This window comes from Chamaea fasciata, unplaced genomic scaffold (assembly GCF_029207755.1).
Source record: "Chamaea fasciata isolate MVZ Bird 193981 ecotype frontalis unplaced genomic scaffold, bChaFas1.0.hap1 SCAF_1, whole genome shotgun sequence".
Taxonomy (NCBI): domain Eukaryota; kingdom Metazoa; phylum Chordata; class Aves; order Passeriformes; family Sylviidae; genus Chamaea; species Chamaea fasciata.
In genome coordinates this window covers 12,164,488-12,180,771 of record NW_027094086.1, presented here as the reverse complement: position 1 = coordinate 12,180,771, position 16,284 = coordinate 12,164,488, and the positions used below count along the sequence as shown (strand labels likewise).

The following is a 16,284-nucleotide window of genomic DNA, read 5'->3' as shown; positions in this document are numbered from 1 at the left end:
TGGGAATCTGGATCCAGTAGGTTCCTACTGAACTCAGCCAGGCTGAAAGTGTCCAGTGGGCTACAACCAGAACGCAGGCCCAGCTGCACCCAGCTCTTCTGATCTCTGAGGAGCAGCTGGAACCCTAGGGGGTTCCTTTTCTGCTAGATTTCTGTATCTTTAATGCAAGAGAAAAATTCCTAGTAGTGGGATTAAAATCTTTTTAGAAGAGTTTTCCTCCTGTCTTTGCTGCATTTATAATAGCATTCAGAGGGATATAAAAAGACTTCCTTCAGGAGGGTAGCATTTATCCACAGAAAACCAAAGGGAACTCAAGACACAGTTCTTCATGGTTGTTCATCTTGCTCACATTCATGTTTCTGCAAGGAGGATGCTATTGAATTTTACAGTGAGGAAAGCTGTGATGACCACTGGAAGCAGCTTCTTCCATTTACAGCCCAAGGTCTCATTACAAGTATGCCAAACTAAATCTCAAACCAACTGAAAAGGGCAGAACACAGACCAGATTATTCTACTTCTTCACACTAATGTTACCAAGAGGTAATGCCATTCATTGATGGAGATGATGAGTGAAGAAGGCCCACAAGGATGTCATGAGGTTATGCAGGGAGAAAATTGCAAGGGCCACAGCCCAAACAGAATTTAATCTGACTACTGCTCTTAAAGACAACACAAAACATTTTTACAAATCCAACAGCAAGAAAAGGAAGACTAAATAGAACCTCCACCCTTCACTTGATGCACAGGCAAACATAGGACAATGGACGAGGATAAGGCAGAAGTACTTTGCCTCAGTCTTTAACACCAAGACCAGCAGTCCTCATGGTACCCAGACAGGGACAGAGAGCAGAATGAATCTCCCAGAACCCAGGAGGAAACAGTCAGTGACCTGCTATACCACTTGGACACCCACAGGCCCCAGTGGGATCCCACCCGAGGCTACAGAGGGAACTGGCAGAGGAGCTTGCCAAGTCACTTTCATAAAATCATTAAGGTTGGAAAAGATCTCCAAGATCAAGTCCAAACTTTGAATGACCATCACCTTGTGAACAAAACCACAGCACTAAGTTCCACATTCAGTTACTTCTTGAACACTTCCAGGGGTGACTCCACACTTCCCTGCACAGCCTGTTCCGAGATTTAAATACCCTTTTTTGTGAAAAATTTCTTCCTGATGTCCAACCTGAACCTCCCCTGGTGCAGCCAGAGGCTAAGTCCTCTTGCCCTTTTATGGGTTGGTTACCTGAGAGAAGAGGCTGAACATCTACAACCTCTTTTCAGGGAGTTGTAGAGGGTGATAAAGTCTTCCCTGAGTCCCCTTTTCTCCAGGTTGAACACCCCCAGATCTCTCATCTGTTTTTCATATGACTTACTTTCTAGACCTTTCCCCAGCTTTGTTGTCTTTCTCAGGATGCATTCCAACACCTCAATGTTGTTCTTGTCATGAGAGGCCAGAACTAGACACAGGACTCAAGGTGTGGCCTCACCATTGCTGAGCACAGCCATCACTGCCCTGGTCCTGCTGGCCACACTGTTTCTGATACAGGTCAGAATGCCCAGACAAAAAGGGAACTCTGGAGCACACTGCCCTGAAATACAGGTAACAAGAACAAACTTGTTCAGCTTGGGGGATTACACTAGGGCTAGAGACCTGGAGATACACAGCTTCCAAAGGGATAGCAGCAACTTTGGATCTCTCTGGGAGACTCACTCATGAAACTTACTGGGACTGGAGACCTGGAAGAGAATAAACCCAGCAGATGTTGGTTTACCTTAGATCTCCTGTTGTACGCTTCTTACTGTCTACGGATGAAATGAGCTGTGTAACTAAAGATAAACCATATGCTGATACCAGAAGAAAAAAAAAAAAAAGCGCAAAAGCTGCCATGACCATTCCTTGCACATCAACAGGACAGGAAAGAGGCAGCAGGACTTGAACATGAAGCCAGCACCAGTTATCATGATCTCTGTCAGGTAGAGCACCTTCTACATCACTCTACAGTTCAAACCTCCAGCAGAGCCCAGCATACTACAAATCAGGTAATGACTTCATGCTCAGTGCATGGGAAAGGTCTACAAAAAGGGAAAAAAAACCAACCAACCCTAAACCAAAGGCAACCTTACAACCAGTTTCATAACAATGATTCTGCTTTGGTTTCAGGGATGACTTTACATTTAGCTTCCTCATTCCTGTTTACCACACTGAGAACACATGCCAACAGTGTTATCTGCCTAATGCTGCTCAGCCTTCCCTCATGTGCAAAGGCTGAATGAGCCTCCAACAACCATTTCTAGTGGAGACTGCAAAAACAAAGCAGTGATCTTTAAGCAGATTCCATGACTCTTCGTAAGGGAGGGAGAAAATCCCACCACCGCAAGGACCTTTTCCTTCTTAATTCAGTAGTCTTGAATATAACGGCAAAAATATAAAAATATAAAATTAATCCATACAACTGAGGCTCCTGAAAGACTTCTGCTTGAAGGAAACAGAGTCTTTGAGAAGCATCACTCCAAGGCAAGGCTCCCCTGAAGAGCAGACCACTTCTGAGTCAGATCTGGTCTGCCTTTATGTGTCACAGAAATGCAGGACAGCCTGCAGAGTAAAGTATGACTTGGAAATGGCAGAGGAAAGTTTTAGTTTTTTGAAGGTTATGTTAAAAACAATGTAAATTGAAAGGATTTAGTTATTACAGTTGTAATACTGAGATGCAGAAAGCACAAGCCACTTGATACCTATCCTTCACCATCGTGCAAGTTGCCGGTCTCTCTTCTAGTAGGGCAGATTAAGATTATAGAAAGCTTAAGTAACATTTTCACCGGTTTAGGTTATGCACTTTAATTAAGCACAAATAAGTCCTGATTTCTTAATAGTTACTTTTTCAGAGTATCCAAAGTACTATCTGGATACACTTGACTAAAGAGTATTTAACAGCCCCTTGGGGCCAAACAGAACTCGTCCATGTATTTCATGTCGCGCCGGTTTTGATGTATTTCTGTCATTTAAACACAGCACACTCTATAAGCATTACTGAAACTAATGCAAAGAGGTTTCCAAGATCTTTTCAAGGTAACTTTTTTCAGATAAAGAACTGAACCAAAATAAACGGGGATAGGGAATGACATACAACACACCAAACCATGAGGCGATGCAGGTTTGTATTCCCAGAGACTGGCTCTCAGCACGCTGTTACAGCCCCCGGACCCGGGCTTGTGCCGAGCCCCCTTCAGCCGCGGGGCGGCCGGGAACGGGGGGCGGGCCGCTGCTTCTTCACACACCCGCAATCGCAGCCGCTTGCCTCAAACACTCAGTTCTCCCCTTTTTTACCTCCACGGACCACCACTCCCCAGCGCTTTCTCAGCCCCTCCCAGCAGCCCCCGGCCAGCACCGGCTCCCCCCCGCCCCCTCTCCGGGCCCGCAGCTCAGCGCTGCCCGCCAGGCCCTGCTCGCCCCACCCCCACACGGCACTCACGGCCTCCTGGGCTCTCCTGGTCCCCCTGGATAGCGCGGCCCTGGCGGACCCGGAGCGCGTCCATACGCGGTGGCTCCTGAGCGCGGGGGGCTCCAGGGAGATGAACTCGGAGCTGGAGTCCAGGAGGTCGAAGGGTGGCCGGCGACAGCGGCTGTCGCGGGCGGCCATACGGGGCGGGCGGACGGCGCTGCTCCGCAGGACCACCATGGCGAGGGGGACCCGGACCCCGACCCGCGCCCGCCCGGCCGTACGCGCCGCCCGGATCCCTCCGCCGCGCTCCCTCCCGCCCCGCTCTTCCCTGCGGCCGCTACTCCCGGCCCGCGCGGCGGAAGGACACACGGCGCAATGCGGCGTAGCGCGCCACACACGTTTGGCGCCGAAAACTCGGAGCGCTGCGCCCGGCGGAGCGGGGCGGGGTTGGCTCGGCGGCTCCGCCTCGTCCCGCCCCGCCGGAGGGGTCCCTCCGCCTCCAGCCGCCGCTCCCGCCGTACCCGCCAAGTGTCCGTGCCGAGCCGGGATGGCCGCGGTTCCCTTGGGGATGGCGTAGCGGCTGCCCCCGCCGAGCCCAGCGCGTCCTGCGCCGCCCTCAGCCCCGCTCGGGTCGGCCATGGCGCGGCCCGAGGCCGGTTATGAGGCGGCGGTGCCGCCCCGCCCCGCCTGCGCCTACACCAGCTGCTACTGGTAAGGGGGACAGGGACGGGCGGAGGGGGTGCCCCCCCCACAGCACCGCAGGCCGGGGTCGCCGGCTGTGCTGGCGCGGCCGCGGGCCGATCCCACTCTTGGGCTCGTTTCTCGTCACGAGAAATGAAGTTGGAGGAAAACAAAATAAATAATCCATTTTGTGTTTTTCAGCGAAGAAAATGTTTGGAAGCTTTGTGACTACATCAGGAGTCAGAAGAATTACCCTTTAGAAGAATTTTATGCAGTTTTCATATCCAATGATAGGAGGATGGTGAGTTAATGGGATGTGATCAGAGTCAGCTGTGGAAAGGCTTGGGCCTTCAGACCGCAGCCCAGTGTAGGTGGGACATGGTCCCAGCGATTTCCAGCCCAGTGTTGGGGAGTGAGCCTTTAGCCCAGCCTGTAAGTGAGACACAGTCCAAAGCAGTCTTCTAGCTCACTTTGGCTCAGAGGTGTGCCAGCCACACCGGATGAGATCTTTTAATTATGCACCGCATTCAGTACAGTGGAATGAGGCATGGTGTCCCTGTGAGCTGTGGGAGTAATTCTGTAATCTGTCAATTTAGGAGAATAGTTATCTTTACAAAATCATAGGATTATTAATAAGGTTGGAGGAGACCTCTAAGACCATCAAGTTCAACTGTTAAACCTGCACCACTATGTTCACCACTAAACCTTATCCCCAAGTCTTTTGGATGTTTCCAGGGATGGTAATGCCATCACTTCTCTGGACAGCTTTCTTCAATGTGACCCAGAATAGTATCTCCAATTTTGTGCTCGTGAGAGAGAAACTAGAAAAAAAATTTTACTGGAGCACAGATGTAGGCTGAGGAAGTTGATAGGTTAGCAAAGAGCTAATCAGTTTACCTGAAATTAATCTGTATTAATCTGGAAGATGTTATTTACTTCAGGTTCATTTGTAACTTTCAGATTCCACTCTGGAAGCAGAAATCTGGACATGGAGATGAGCCTGTTGTCTGGGTAAGGCACTCATTACTCTCAATAATTTTGAGTGTGTGCCTCTGTAGTTGACAGCTGCAGGATCGCACATGGGCATGTAACAAACTGTTCCATCTGAACTTAAAGGAGCACTTTAGCTGGAGCAGGTTGCTCAGAGGGATTGTGGAATCTCCATCCTTGGAGATTTTTTAGAAGCTATGCAGGCACAATCCTGGGCAGTTGGTTGTAGGAGAGTATCCTTGAGCAACAGGTTGGACCAGATAACCTCCTAAAGTCACTTCAAGTGTCAAACATGGCAGAGTTTTGCATTAATATTTATAATTCTTTTACAACAGATTTATAAATAGCCTAAATCTGGTCCTCCTTTGACCATCCCTCATAAATTAATAGCAGGACAGTCAGTAAAGTCTACAGGTGACAAGTCTTAATTATAGTAAGAATGCATAATAGATTTGTGAAAATTATTATCTGGGTATTGAGGCTTCCAGCCCTGTAGAATTGTAGGTAGATGACTGTACTTGTAAGAAGTACATGGATGAAAATATTTATGTAGGCCTGCCAGATGATAGAAAAGTATGAGCTATATATGTATTCAGGTGTGAGCAGTTAAATTGACCCACAAGCAGTGCCTTTGAAGTGCCATTTGATCAATTAATGTAGTTCAGTAATTGCTGCTGCAGAATTCCTTGGTATCATTATAGAGTTCTTTCAGTTATCTGGCACAGAAAAAACTTGTTTTTGGCAATTTCTGTTCCAGAAATTCTGCAAAGTAATCTGCAAACTTCTGAAGTTTTCTAATTTCTGAATCCTTCACTTTCTTCCAAAATATTGGTATCTTTACAGTACAAGAAAAAGTTTGGTTTAAAAAGAGATCCAAGTTTTACAGGCATGACCTAAAAGGGAATAGCAGAGTCAGGAAAGGCCATGTCAGAATGTGGATTTCTCATAAAAAATCATGGATTAAAAGGTCTTTTAACTTCAACATTTCAGTGGATCACAGGTTGTGTAAAGCTTGTAAGCTAATTTTTCTTATATTCTCTAATAGGTTTTTCTAAATACTGTTGAATACAGTTGTGTATGTGTATTGGTCTGGTGAAGTATATTGCCCAAATCTTTTTCTTTCAAATTTCTTTGCAGTTTTAATATTGAAAGTATCAAAAGACAGTGCTCAACCCTCTTTGTGAGTGGATTCAATGTAAATTTAAGTAAGTTGTTAAGGGCTACCTTCATTTTAATTGTGGAAAACAGCAGTGTACATACCTGACACCTAATGCCAGAAACTGCAGCGTCCCCAAACCTCCACCTGTGGAGTAGAACTGCACTGCATAACCCAAATGTCTTGATAAAATAGTTGCCTTGAAAAAGTGTGATATAGTACCCAAAGATACTTTTTCCCAGCCTCAAGAGCTGCTACAGGAAATTGTCTTACTCCTGTGGTGCTCCTGATCTGAGCTGTTTGCTGGTTTTCAGTGGTGTGCTGGTTTTTCAGGTGCTTCTGGCAGCTGAACACTCGACACTCAAATTCCCAGACCGTGTTACTGCAACAGGTACAGAATCTCTTAATAGAAGAGATCACTAGGTAACTTTAATGTTAACCTATCATTTATCTTGTGAGTTTATTTATGATTGGGTCTAATAAAAAAAGTGCCTAACCAAACAGCTTCTGTGGTTTGCTGGGGAACATGAGAGAGATTTTCTGGTTTTTTAGGAGTAGTGTACACTTTAATTTGCTGTCTTGGCTTAAATCAAAGGAGGCTGCAAAGAAGTGGGAAGAATAGCCAGATTTCTGGAAGAGCAGATGGGCAAGATAGACATTAGGAAATCTCTCTCCTGGTGCCAGAAATGTTACAGGCTTATTATTCAAATACAGCAAGCAGGCTTTAAAAAATGGATCTGAACTTACGCTTTTAGGAATATTTTTTATTCCACTCTCTTTACCAGTTTCTCCTTAATTTCTGTTTAACTAATGGTAATTACCCTTCTTCCCAGGACTACCATGTTATTCTACTTCATGTTGCCAGTGGGGAGCAGAACTTCATTTATGATCTTGACACAGTGTTGCCATTTCCGTGTCCTTTTGATGTGTACAGTGGGGAGGCCTTTAGGTCGGATGACAGTCTTCGGCCAGAGTTTCACAGGTGATGACATGAAATATCAAGACTATGGATGTTACTTCATGAAATCAAAGTCGAAGTTCTCTTTGTGTATGCATAGTGACAGAGGTTTCTTTACTATACTCCAGTAAAATAAATGCACTGTGTTACTTTTCTTAAGCTCCTTACCTTAGTCATCAAAAGCCCTTTTCATTCCTACTGTAGCTTCACAACTTGGCCCAGCATTGCTGGTTTGTGTTTTTAATAACATTAGTGCTCCTTGATGAGAGGAAAGTGTTCTTATTCTGAGTGGTGAATGCAGCATTGTGTACCTACATCTTTTAATACAATTTTGCAATTTTTTTTAGAAAAATCAGAATGATTCGAGCAGATTTATACTTGAAGACATTTGCTTCAGACAGATCTCATATGAAGGATGCAGATGGGAAATGGCAGAAACCTCCTCCTCCATACCCTTGCATTGAAACTGCAGGTGAGCTCCCAGAACTCCTTCTTCCTGCTTACAGTACTAAATGAAGTAGTCCAGGATGCACATGGGAAATAAATAACTTCTGTAGCATTTTTCCAGCCAGCTTAATTACTTCATGTGGGAAAAAAATCGGGCTATGAAGCATTTGGTACTCTCTTTTTTGAACACATGTCTTCTGGCATTTACTGGTATCAAACTTTAATTACTGATATTCATAAACTGAGCAGAGAGTGAGCGCTAAGTAATACTGCTCTGTTGTTAGAGTAGGGAACTGAAGCAAACAGGCCAAATAACTTGCTTAGGGGTCACAAAGTTTTTCACCCAGTGATTATACCACACTCTAGCACACAGATCTCATTCTCACAAAGTAGTGTTGGCAGGAGGAAGTTTTCAGGCTCTGCTCAGTGTGGTGGGTTTGCCTGCATGAAATGTCTAAGGTTTCTTTACCAGGTGAATGGACTCCAGGATGTTTTAAGTCACTGGCAAGTTGGCAAGTTTTTCCCTAAGTCTTAAGCCTCTTTTAAATGATAGCTTAGCTAATAGCTTCTAGGCCAGGCAGAGAGAGAGGTGAAGACTTGGCATCTGTTCTGTAGAGCTGCTTAAAGCATTCTTATCACCCAGCACTTCAGCTTATTCTAATCATGTGTTTTGCAAGCTGAGTAGCATTTGCCATGTGTGTGTTTGTTCTCTCCTTTTCTTCCAAGGAAAGCATGGTGATGTTTTGCTTTGAAAGAGTTTGAAAGAGTTTCCATGTTACTGCTCCACATGTTTGGTTTTGTTGATTTTTAGTAATGCAGTGCTGCTATGTGTTTATGTTAGAGAGGGGAGGGTCAAAGAAATATGTTCTGTCTTTAGGTCCAAGTGGTTTTAAGTTGCTGGGAAATTAGTTCTCAATCTTTACTTTGGCTTCTAAGGAAGCTTGGTGTTTCACATGAGAGTAGAAATGAATTATGAGAGTGAGCAGGAACACAGACATAGTCTTTGTTATGAGGCTTTAGGTGTTTTCTAGACAATCCAGGTTATAAAGTGCCTTGAATTCTAACTCTTGGTTATTATTTTCAGCAGAATTTTATGCAAAGGTGTTGTAGGGAGTATAGGATTCCTGAACTACAGTGAATGGTTCTCTGTTGGCTGGAGCCTCATAGGTGCTGAGAACTTTGTCTGTGGAAGCCTTGTTGTTTTGATAGCTCAGAGCTAATCAAAATGTGAGGAGTATAGATGAGGTCAGACCAGGAAAGCAAAAAATTCCATTCAAATCAAAAGAGTAAACAACCATTACTTGTGGGTAGTAAGTCACATAATGACTCAAGCAGTTGCAGATTTGTATACTCTCTAGCTGGTGTAAATGACTGTAGCTGCAAACCCGGTAACTTTTCCCCTTACTTGTCATGTCTAGCTGTGCTTTACCTCACTGGTGAGCAGCAGCCACAGGCCTCAGCCAGCCTCCAGATTGTCTCTGTGATGCTGGTGGATAGTGAAGGATATGTAGCTTTTACTTCCTCTTTTGCTTTCATTCTTTGCTCTGTACCTTGCCACGCTGAATGAAACATCCATAGGATATCCAGTCCTATGGATCTGCCAAAACCAGGGATTCCTCAGGGCTCTGTCCAGTCTGGTCTTGAACACCTCCAGGGATGGTGATTCCAGCACCTTTCTGGACAGCGTTCCAACGTTTGACCACTGTCATGGTAAACAAAAAATGAGTAAAAAGTCCTAGTATATAACCTGAATTTCCCATGTCCCAGCTTGCCTTTTTCATTTCTTGTCTTGTTGCCAGGCTCCTCCAAGAAGACTCTGGCTCCATTGTCCTACCTCTGATCAGGTAGATAATAGGCAGCAGTAATGTCTCCCCTTCATCTTCTCCTTTTAAGACTGAACAGACCCAGTCCTCTGAGCCTCTCCTGGAATAAATGTTGTCCTGCACCAAACAGATTGATTTTCCTCTTCTACGTCTGCTTCAGAATGTTTTGGGGCTTTTTTGTGCTGAGGAGCTCCAAATGGACACAATATTGCAGCATTGTTCTGATGTGCTCTGGTCTCCTGGTCAGTTGGCTGAAAGAAATTTATTACCCTGCACCCACTGAAGGTGAAAAGTCATTCACTAGGGAGCTTCAAGGTCTGAGTCAGAACAGGACTAGATTGTCTCAGATCTGGGACACCCAGTTCAAGTTGTCTTTCATTTAGTACCAGTTCCTCCAGCTTTACTTTTTGTCTTCCCTTTGTATTCACTTGAGATACTTTATAATGATGTGTGCTTCAGTGTGCACAGTGCTGTAAGTCTGCGAAGAGTCTGGGTCCAAGTGTAATGTCTCAGCACAGTTTTATCAGGCATAAAGCTGCCTTATTTTTAACTTGGTGTAAAACTGGGTGGCAGACCTTTTGTTATCATAAAAGAGCCTTGGGGTATTAATGTTGGTGTCCATGCCAAATTCCATTGCAGATAACTGTTCTCTCCCTGCCGTTTCACTTAGATAGAACATTCTGCGTTCCATGTTGATTTGTGTTTGTGTAAGATTAAATTACTTACATATTTCGTGTTAGAGGTGACTGCAGTATAATGGCTGACACAACTGACCCCGTATTGTTTCAATACCAATTTTTTGTGAGGCACATTTCTATTAGAGTGGGTTTGTTTTGATTTTATCTTTTTTTGCTTTCATTTAGAGTAGCCAAATTCCTAAGCTTTTGAGAAGATGCAAGGTTTTTATATTCCTTCTGTTTCCTATATGTCTTCTTTGATGTTTGTGGCAGTTTGATCCTGCCTGGATGCCAGGTGTCCACCAAAGCTGCTCAATCACTCTCACCCACAGCTGTACAGAGGAGAGAAAATGCAATGAAAACTTGTGAGTTGAGATAAGGATGGGGAGACATCACTCACCGATTACTGTCATGGGCAAAACAGACTCGACTTAGGGAAATTAGTTGAATTTATTACCAGTCAAAGTCAGAGCAAGATAATGAGGAGCAAAACAAATCCTAAAAACACCTTTCCTCCACCCCTCCCTCTTTACCAGTCTTAGCTTTATTTCCAATTCTCTACATCCTCCCTCCCTGCTCAGTGGAGAATTGGGGTTGTAGTCATCACAGGCTATTTCTGCCCCTGCTGCTCAGGGAGAGGAGTCCTTCCCTTGCTCCAGTGTGGGGTTCCTCTCATGCAGTTCTTCATGAACTTCTCCAGTGTGAGTCCATCCCATGGGCCACAGATCTTCATGAACTGCTCCAATGTGGTTATCAAAAACAAGTTTACATGGAGTCATAAATTCAAGTCTATGCCTAAAAAAATTGAAGCTGGCACCAGGTGACTTTTTAAAGCATTTTTCTAAAAGACAAACTCCAGTCCAACCAATAAAACAACAATAAAAAAAACCCAAAAAAACCAAACTCTCTCAGACTCCTCAGTATCTCCTCAGAATTCACATGCTCAGCATTAGCCTCTTGGAACTGGCTCTGCTCTAGATGTTTCCCAGAGTTAGGCCTCTATGTTTTTTACTGGCATTGCTCTGACCTCTGTTCTGCTCTGCTGCCATGGGTGGCAGGAGAGGCTGGCCAACCTAACTGGCTGCTCAGTGCTTTCTCACCTTGTCCTGTCCTCAAAGCTGCTCTGCTGGCATAAACATACCTGAGATGCAGCACTTTACCCTGGTCCCACCTGTTTGCCAGTGACCTCCCATTAAAAGAAAACAGGGTATTTTGTTCAAATTAATAAAAACTAAGAAAATGTGATTTGGTGAACAGATTAATTATTCTAGAGCTGGTGAGCCCAACCTTGGGTTTTCTTTTAAATTTTCTTTCCACAAATTAATGGGGTCTGATTCTGTTTAGTTTATGATTTGGGATGAGATCATCCCTCCTTACTGGAAGCCTGTGTAAAGCTTGCTCAGTGCATTTCAAAATGACTCTGAACAGATGGTTGTATGGCTTGTGTACAAGTGTTAGCAGCAACTCTACCACTGAAGAGCACTGGTTTGAATTTCAGTTCTCCCAAGGTGTTTGGTAACACACTCACTGGATTGATTTGTAAAAGCTTTTTGTTATTTTTATTATTAATTAAATCCCTGATAGTCAATAATGATGGGGTTTTACTTGGGTTGTTTGTTTTTTTTATTTTGAAGAGCATGAGCAGGACAGCCGAGCAATTCTGGAGACACTGTGTATCAAACATATATGTAAGAGGAAATCTGTTAGAGACCTGGCAGATGTCTGCAGTTGCTTTCTCTATCTCCTCTCTGAAGTGGTGGCAGGATCCTAGTGAAAGTGAAAAGGCACTGATAGGGATACAGATAGTCCTGTGCACTTCCTGGGAACCTTCTGCTGCTCTCATTTGAGAATAAAACTCTATTCTGTCATTTAGGTCCTTACTTCATAAGCTTTTGTGGAAGTAATGAATCAAGTCAGATAGATACAATAAAGACACAACTAAGAAATATTTAAATTCCCAGAGTGGCTTGTTGAAATTAGACCACTTTCTATAAAAGATACAGTGTGTTTTACATTGAGATCAACCAGGATGGTTTGTACAGTCAGTTATATCTCGGCTCTGGAGACTGCAGCCCCCAGCTGAGAGTGGGAAGAGTCCTTCTGACTTATCTCCCTGCTCAGACAAGGGAGGAGGATCTGAAGAGAACTGTAAACATCTGCACAAGTCTGTGAAGAGTCCAACTTTCTTTTAGGCGCCTCCAAGGTAGGTTTCCTTGCTGCCAGCAGCCCCTGGGCAGCTGTCGTTATGCTGAGTTAGTCCAAGGTCTGTGAGCCAAGCTGAGGCTTGGCTTAAGTGCTGCTTTCTAACTACTTTTGGCAGAAGCCACAGGTATCATGGCTAACAACGCCTGAGATAGTGCCTGGCCTTTTATTTCATCCCTGCTCAGAGTAAAAGTGACAGACTTGATTTAAACAAAAATAAAGTTATGCAGGAATCCCAGAATGAGCCAGATAGGTAGGTTCATTTGTGAGGGGTTGTGTGTAACAAAGTGTGTTTGGTCAAAGAGGAAGATGAGCTCTAAGCATGCACTAATGGGAGCTAGTACAACAGTCACAGCACCTGAAGGGGACTGCAAGGGTAATGTAAATCTGAAAAAAAAAAAAATTGTGCTGCTCTTGGTCTTGCAAAAATGTTGTAGAATACATGCTCCTTGAGTTGTGGAGAGATCATCTTGGTTTGCTGGCTGTAGCATCCAGATGTACCTTTGGTAAATTCCCCCATATCCACAAGAGCCAGTGGCCACCAGCTCCAGGATGGACCCACGTCTGGCAAAGGCTGAGCCCATCAGTGATTGTTGTAGTACCTCTTCCTTTAAGAAATTAAAAAGCTGTTGCACAGAAGTAATTGTGGCCAGTTTGTCACTCTTATCTGCGTCAGGAGGAGGACATTGTGGTATTTTCATGCATTTTGCCAAGCTGTTCCTAGCGCTGTCAGGTCTAGCACAACACGCACGGCCTTCAGGTAGAGCCCGAGAGGAAAGAGCAGCACAGAGGGGCTGTTATTACACCGATAAAACGGGAGAGGTCTCACGAAGTTCTTCCCTATGGGTATCTCCCGTGCTGCTCCAGTGCCATCTACCGACAGGTTCTTAGGCCATCGCTCTTCACAGGAATGGACTTGTTTGCTTTGGTAAAACAATCTGCCACAATCCTTCTGAAGTTAGAGAATATTTCATTTCCTACGGGCATTGTGATAGCAACTTCCAAGCTGCGAACAGCAGCTGTGTTTGTAACTACTGGAACAGTCTCCTTTGGACTGCTTTACCATTCACAGAACAGTTTTTATTTTGAATTATTTTACTATGCTCAATGCACATAAAGCAGAGATTTATTTATTTATTTATTTAATTTTAAAGTATATGAAGAATTACATTAATTTTGAAAAAGCATCTGGGAGGAAAAGACAAGTTTGGAACTGGAAAACAGACTTGCCACTCTACCAGCAAGCAAGAGCTGTTTTCCATTACTAATTTGTTCTTGAGCTATGACAGCAAATTGCTGCGCTTGTGATATTTTAAATTCCCACATAGGCAGAAATTGACCCTGTTCTGCCAGACTCACTTCAGCAGTAGGACCATGCTTGGCTGGACATAAGGATTTTCCATATGCAGAGTACAAACAGGTTAATAAGAAAAGATTTAGGAGCCAGACCTCAGAAGAGGTGAGAGTTGGGATTAGGCAAATCACAAAGCTGTGCTGTAGTGTAGACATGGTGCAAACCAGAGGCCTCCAGGGGCTGGATTATGCCTCAGACTCCTGGGTCTGGGGTTCCTGAATATCACCTTCCTTTCCTTGCTTATCCTGTCCATAATGGTAAGCCTAGTTACCCAAGCATTTTACACTGAAGCAAATTCCATCCTTTGGATTTTATAATCCATTCACTAGAGCCTCCTCTTATTTGATTCTTAATCCTTAAATGCACACATGAACCATCCATGGTAAATACTTAATACAGTGGAAGAGCTGTTAATAGTAAATCTGTAAAGTAAACCTGTAACAGTGGCTTTACCACTCTGTTTCTTAAACTCATTCTCTGCCAGTTTTCTTTTAATGGGCATTTAGAAAGATTATTTGCACACATCATCCGTGAGAACCTAAAACAAGAAGCTCACAGATGTTTGTCATCAGAACTGAACCTCTAAACAGCGTGGTTCTGAGTCAGCGAAGCTTGTACCAGGCCAGCTCCAGAAAAAGGGTGTATAAGGCACCTAAACCCAAAACTGCACACCAGCACTTTTCCAGTGAGCTCTCTGGGATCCATGAATGGGACAGAATGGTTTCTACCCCTCCTGCAGGGAACAGAGCAGACTAAAATCCTGGCCAAGAGCAGTCATGGTTACTTTTCTCTTGAAACCATGGCAGTTAAACTTTTCACCCTGACTTCATTCTGCCATTCAGGATTCACAAAAAATAAGTATTTGCCCCCAGCCTAGTTTGAGTTCTTCTTCACCTGAGCATCCCTCTAGGCTGGGTGCTGGCTTAGGTCACACATCTCCTCCCCTCTGCATATTCTGGCCCTGCAGTGGGCCCATGTTCAGTGAGAACAAAGTTCAGGGCTGGAGGGAAAGCAAATCCTGTAATCCAGAGAGTAACAAACTGCAGGTTTGCCAAGGGGCTAATCACTTATGAGAGACAGTAGGCAACTTGCAGTTCTAAATACTGCTGTAAGCCCGTCCCTCTGTGCTCATGGCAAAAGTTGACTGTGTTGACTTTGGTTCAGAACTTCAATGTGTGAATAATATCTCCCCTGCTTTTGAGTCATCCCATTTGTGTGAATGCAGGAAGACTGCATTGCGCTTCCCTGTGTTGGTTGTTATTTGCACTCCAGTTCTCTGACACTACTTGACCCTTCCAGGCTGCTATTGTAGGGAAGAATCTTACCCACACATGCTAGTTTCTAGTGACTTACTGGATGCTTACTGATCCTGTATTGTGATTATTGCCATGGGCAGAGAGGGGAGTCGGGGCAAAAGCAATGTTGGAGTGTGGAAATAGATGTTTCTGTGCCACCATACAATTTGCAGAATCTTGCTGGAGTGAACTGAACTACTGAAGAGGGGTTTGGAATGTTTTCTTGAAAGATGTATACCTGTGCTACAGAACCTGCATCAGGAACCTAAATATTTCCCTTTTCTGGTCCTTTTTTAGATTCCAAGATGAACTTGGATGATTTCATCAGTATGAATGCCGAAGTGGGATGGGGCTCAGTGTTCTCCCTTCCAGACTTTGTGCATCGATTTGGCAGTCAGACTGATTACAGCTATTCCTTGGAAGGACAGTAAAGTCAACAAAGTTCTGGTTCTGAGTGGATGTGTTTTGTTTTGCTGCTTTTACACTGTATTTATGGTTTACATTTCTGTACATGGAATGGGTATTTGGAAAACCAGAACACCCAGTCAGAAATATCATGAACTGAATAAAAACCTTTATTTTAATTATGTAAGAATGCACTTGGTTTTTAATGTCAAATCAGAAGCAGACATGCCATCATAAGCATATTGCTTTTCTAGCTACTGTGCCCAAACTGAAAAGAGCTGCAAAAAAATCTTTTGGAAAAATATGTGCATAAAATATGTGCATGCTGAACATTGTAGCCTAAATTGCTACATGTTGTCACATTTTAAAAGTGAGATACGGTTTTCTTCATGTTATGATTGCTGTCAATTATATAGAAACAGACAGTGCAGCTCAGTTTCCTTACTAGTTTTACTGATTAGTCCTTATTTAGCAGAAGTGTAAAGGGAAAATTGATTTAGTAGTTCAGTTGTGAATTCCCATGCACTATGTAAAACCAGGTAAGTATCCAGATTTCTGTGCTCTACAAGGGGAGAATTAAATCCTGCCATTTCAGCTAGATGTTCTAGTGCTGACAGTTCCTGGAAGATGCAGTTGCTATTTTTGCTTTTTGTGCTGGCTGTGCATTCTCACCTGCTCCCATCTTCTTGCACTTGGTGTTTGTTTGGCCTTGTGGTAATTCAGGGTAATTCTGACAGAAAGCAGGAAGTTTTGTTGAGGGTTTTTTTTCTTGCCTCTTGGTTCCTTGAGCTGGCCTACCATGAGGTCAGGCAGCTGCTCCTGCTGGTGTAAGGAAACCAGCAGGGCCATATGGATT

General features: G+C 44.0%; 2 protein-coding genes across 7 annotated transcripts in view; one reads left to right on the top strand and one right to left on the bottom strand.

Moving 5' to 3' along the window:
* The window catches only part of ATAD2 (ATPase family AAA domain containing 2), a 31,023-nt gene extending 26,983 nt beyond the window's left edge, over window positions 1-4,040 (bottom strand). For 3 of the 4 annotated variants that reach the window (XM_066176435.1, XM_066176442.1, XM_066176460.1), the window contains exon 1: window positions 3,471-3,711. In XM_066176435.1, the coding sequence (XP_066032532.1) occupies window positions 3,471-3,677 (207 nt within the window). In that variant the 5' untranslated portion in view covers window positions 3,678-3,711. Of the gene's footprint in view, window positions 1-3,470; window positions 3,712-3,961 lie in introns of those variants that run through there. The other variant, XM_066176452.1, reaches the window with a different exon arrangement.
* Window positions 3,880-15,610, top strand: NTAQ1 (N-terminal glutamine amidase 1). Of its 3 annotated transcripts, none has more exons than XM_066176472.1 (6): window positions 3,880-4,151; window positions 4,323-4,422; window positions 5,082-5,132; window positions 7,101-7,249; window positions 7,573-7,697; window positions 15,321-15,610. In XM_066176472.1, exons 1-6 carry the CDS (start codon window positions 4,078-4,080, stop codon window positions 15,452-15,454), a joined length of 633 nt encoding a protein of 210 aa, XP_066032569.1. In that variant the 5' UTR covers window positions 3,880-4,077; the 3' UTR covers window positions 15,455-15,610. The 3 variants fall into 3 exon arrangements, with proteins under 3 accessions (XP_066032569.1, XP_066032576.1, XP_066032584.1); XM_066176479.1 differs by lacking the exon at window positions 15,321-15,610 and adding an exon at window positions 9,472-11,996; XM_066176487.1 differs by lacking the exon at window positions 3,880-4,151 and adding an exon at window positions 6,601-6,658 and having other exon boundaries at window positions 4,206-4,422.
* The last annotated feature ends 674 nt before the right edge of the window (window positions 15,611-16,284 follow it).

What these genes read in the sequence shown, in the direction of transcription:
- NTAQ1 (XM_066176472.1), top strand. Translation starts at nt 4,078, where the DNA reads ATGGCGCGGCCCGAGGCCGGTTATGAGGCGGCGGTGCCGCCCCGCCCC. An exon ending in TATCCAATGATAGGAGGATG is followed by an intron (nt 4,423 to 5,081) that starts GTGAGTTAATGG and finishes TGTAACTTTCAG; the next exon opens with ATTCCACTCTGGAAGCAGAA. An exon ending in CTTCGGCCAGAGTTTCACAG is followed by an intron (nt 7,250 to 7,572) that starts GTGATGACATGA and finishes AATTTTTTTTAG; the next exon opens with AAAAATCAGAATGATTCGAG.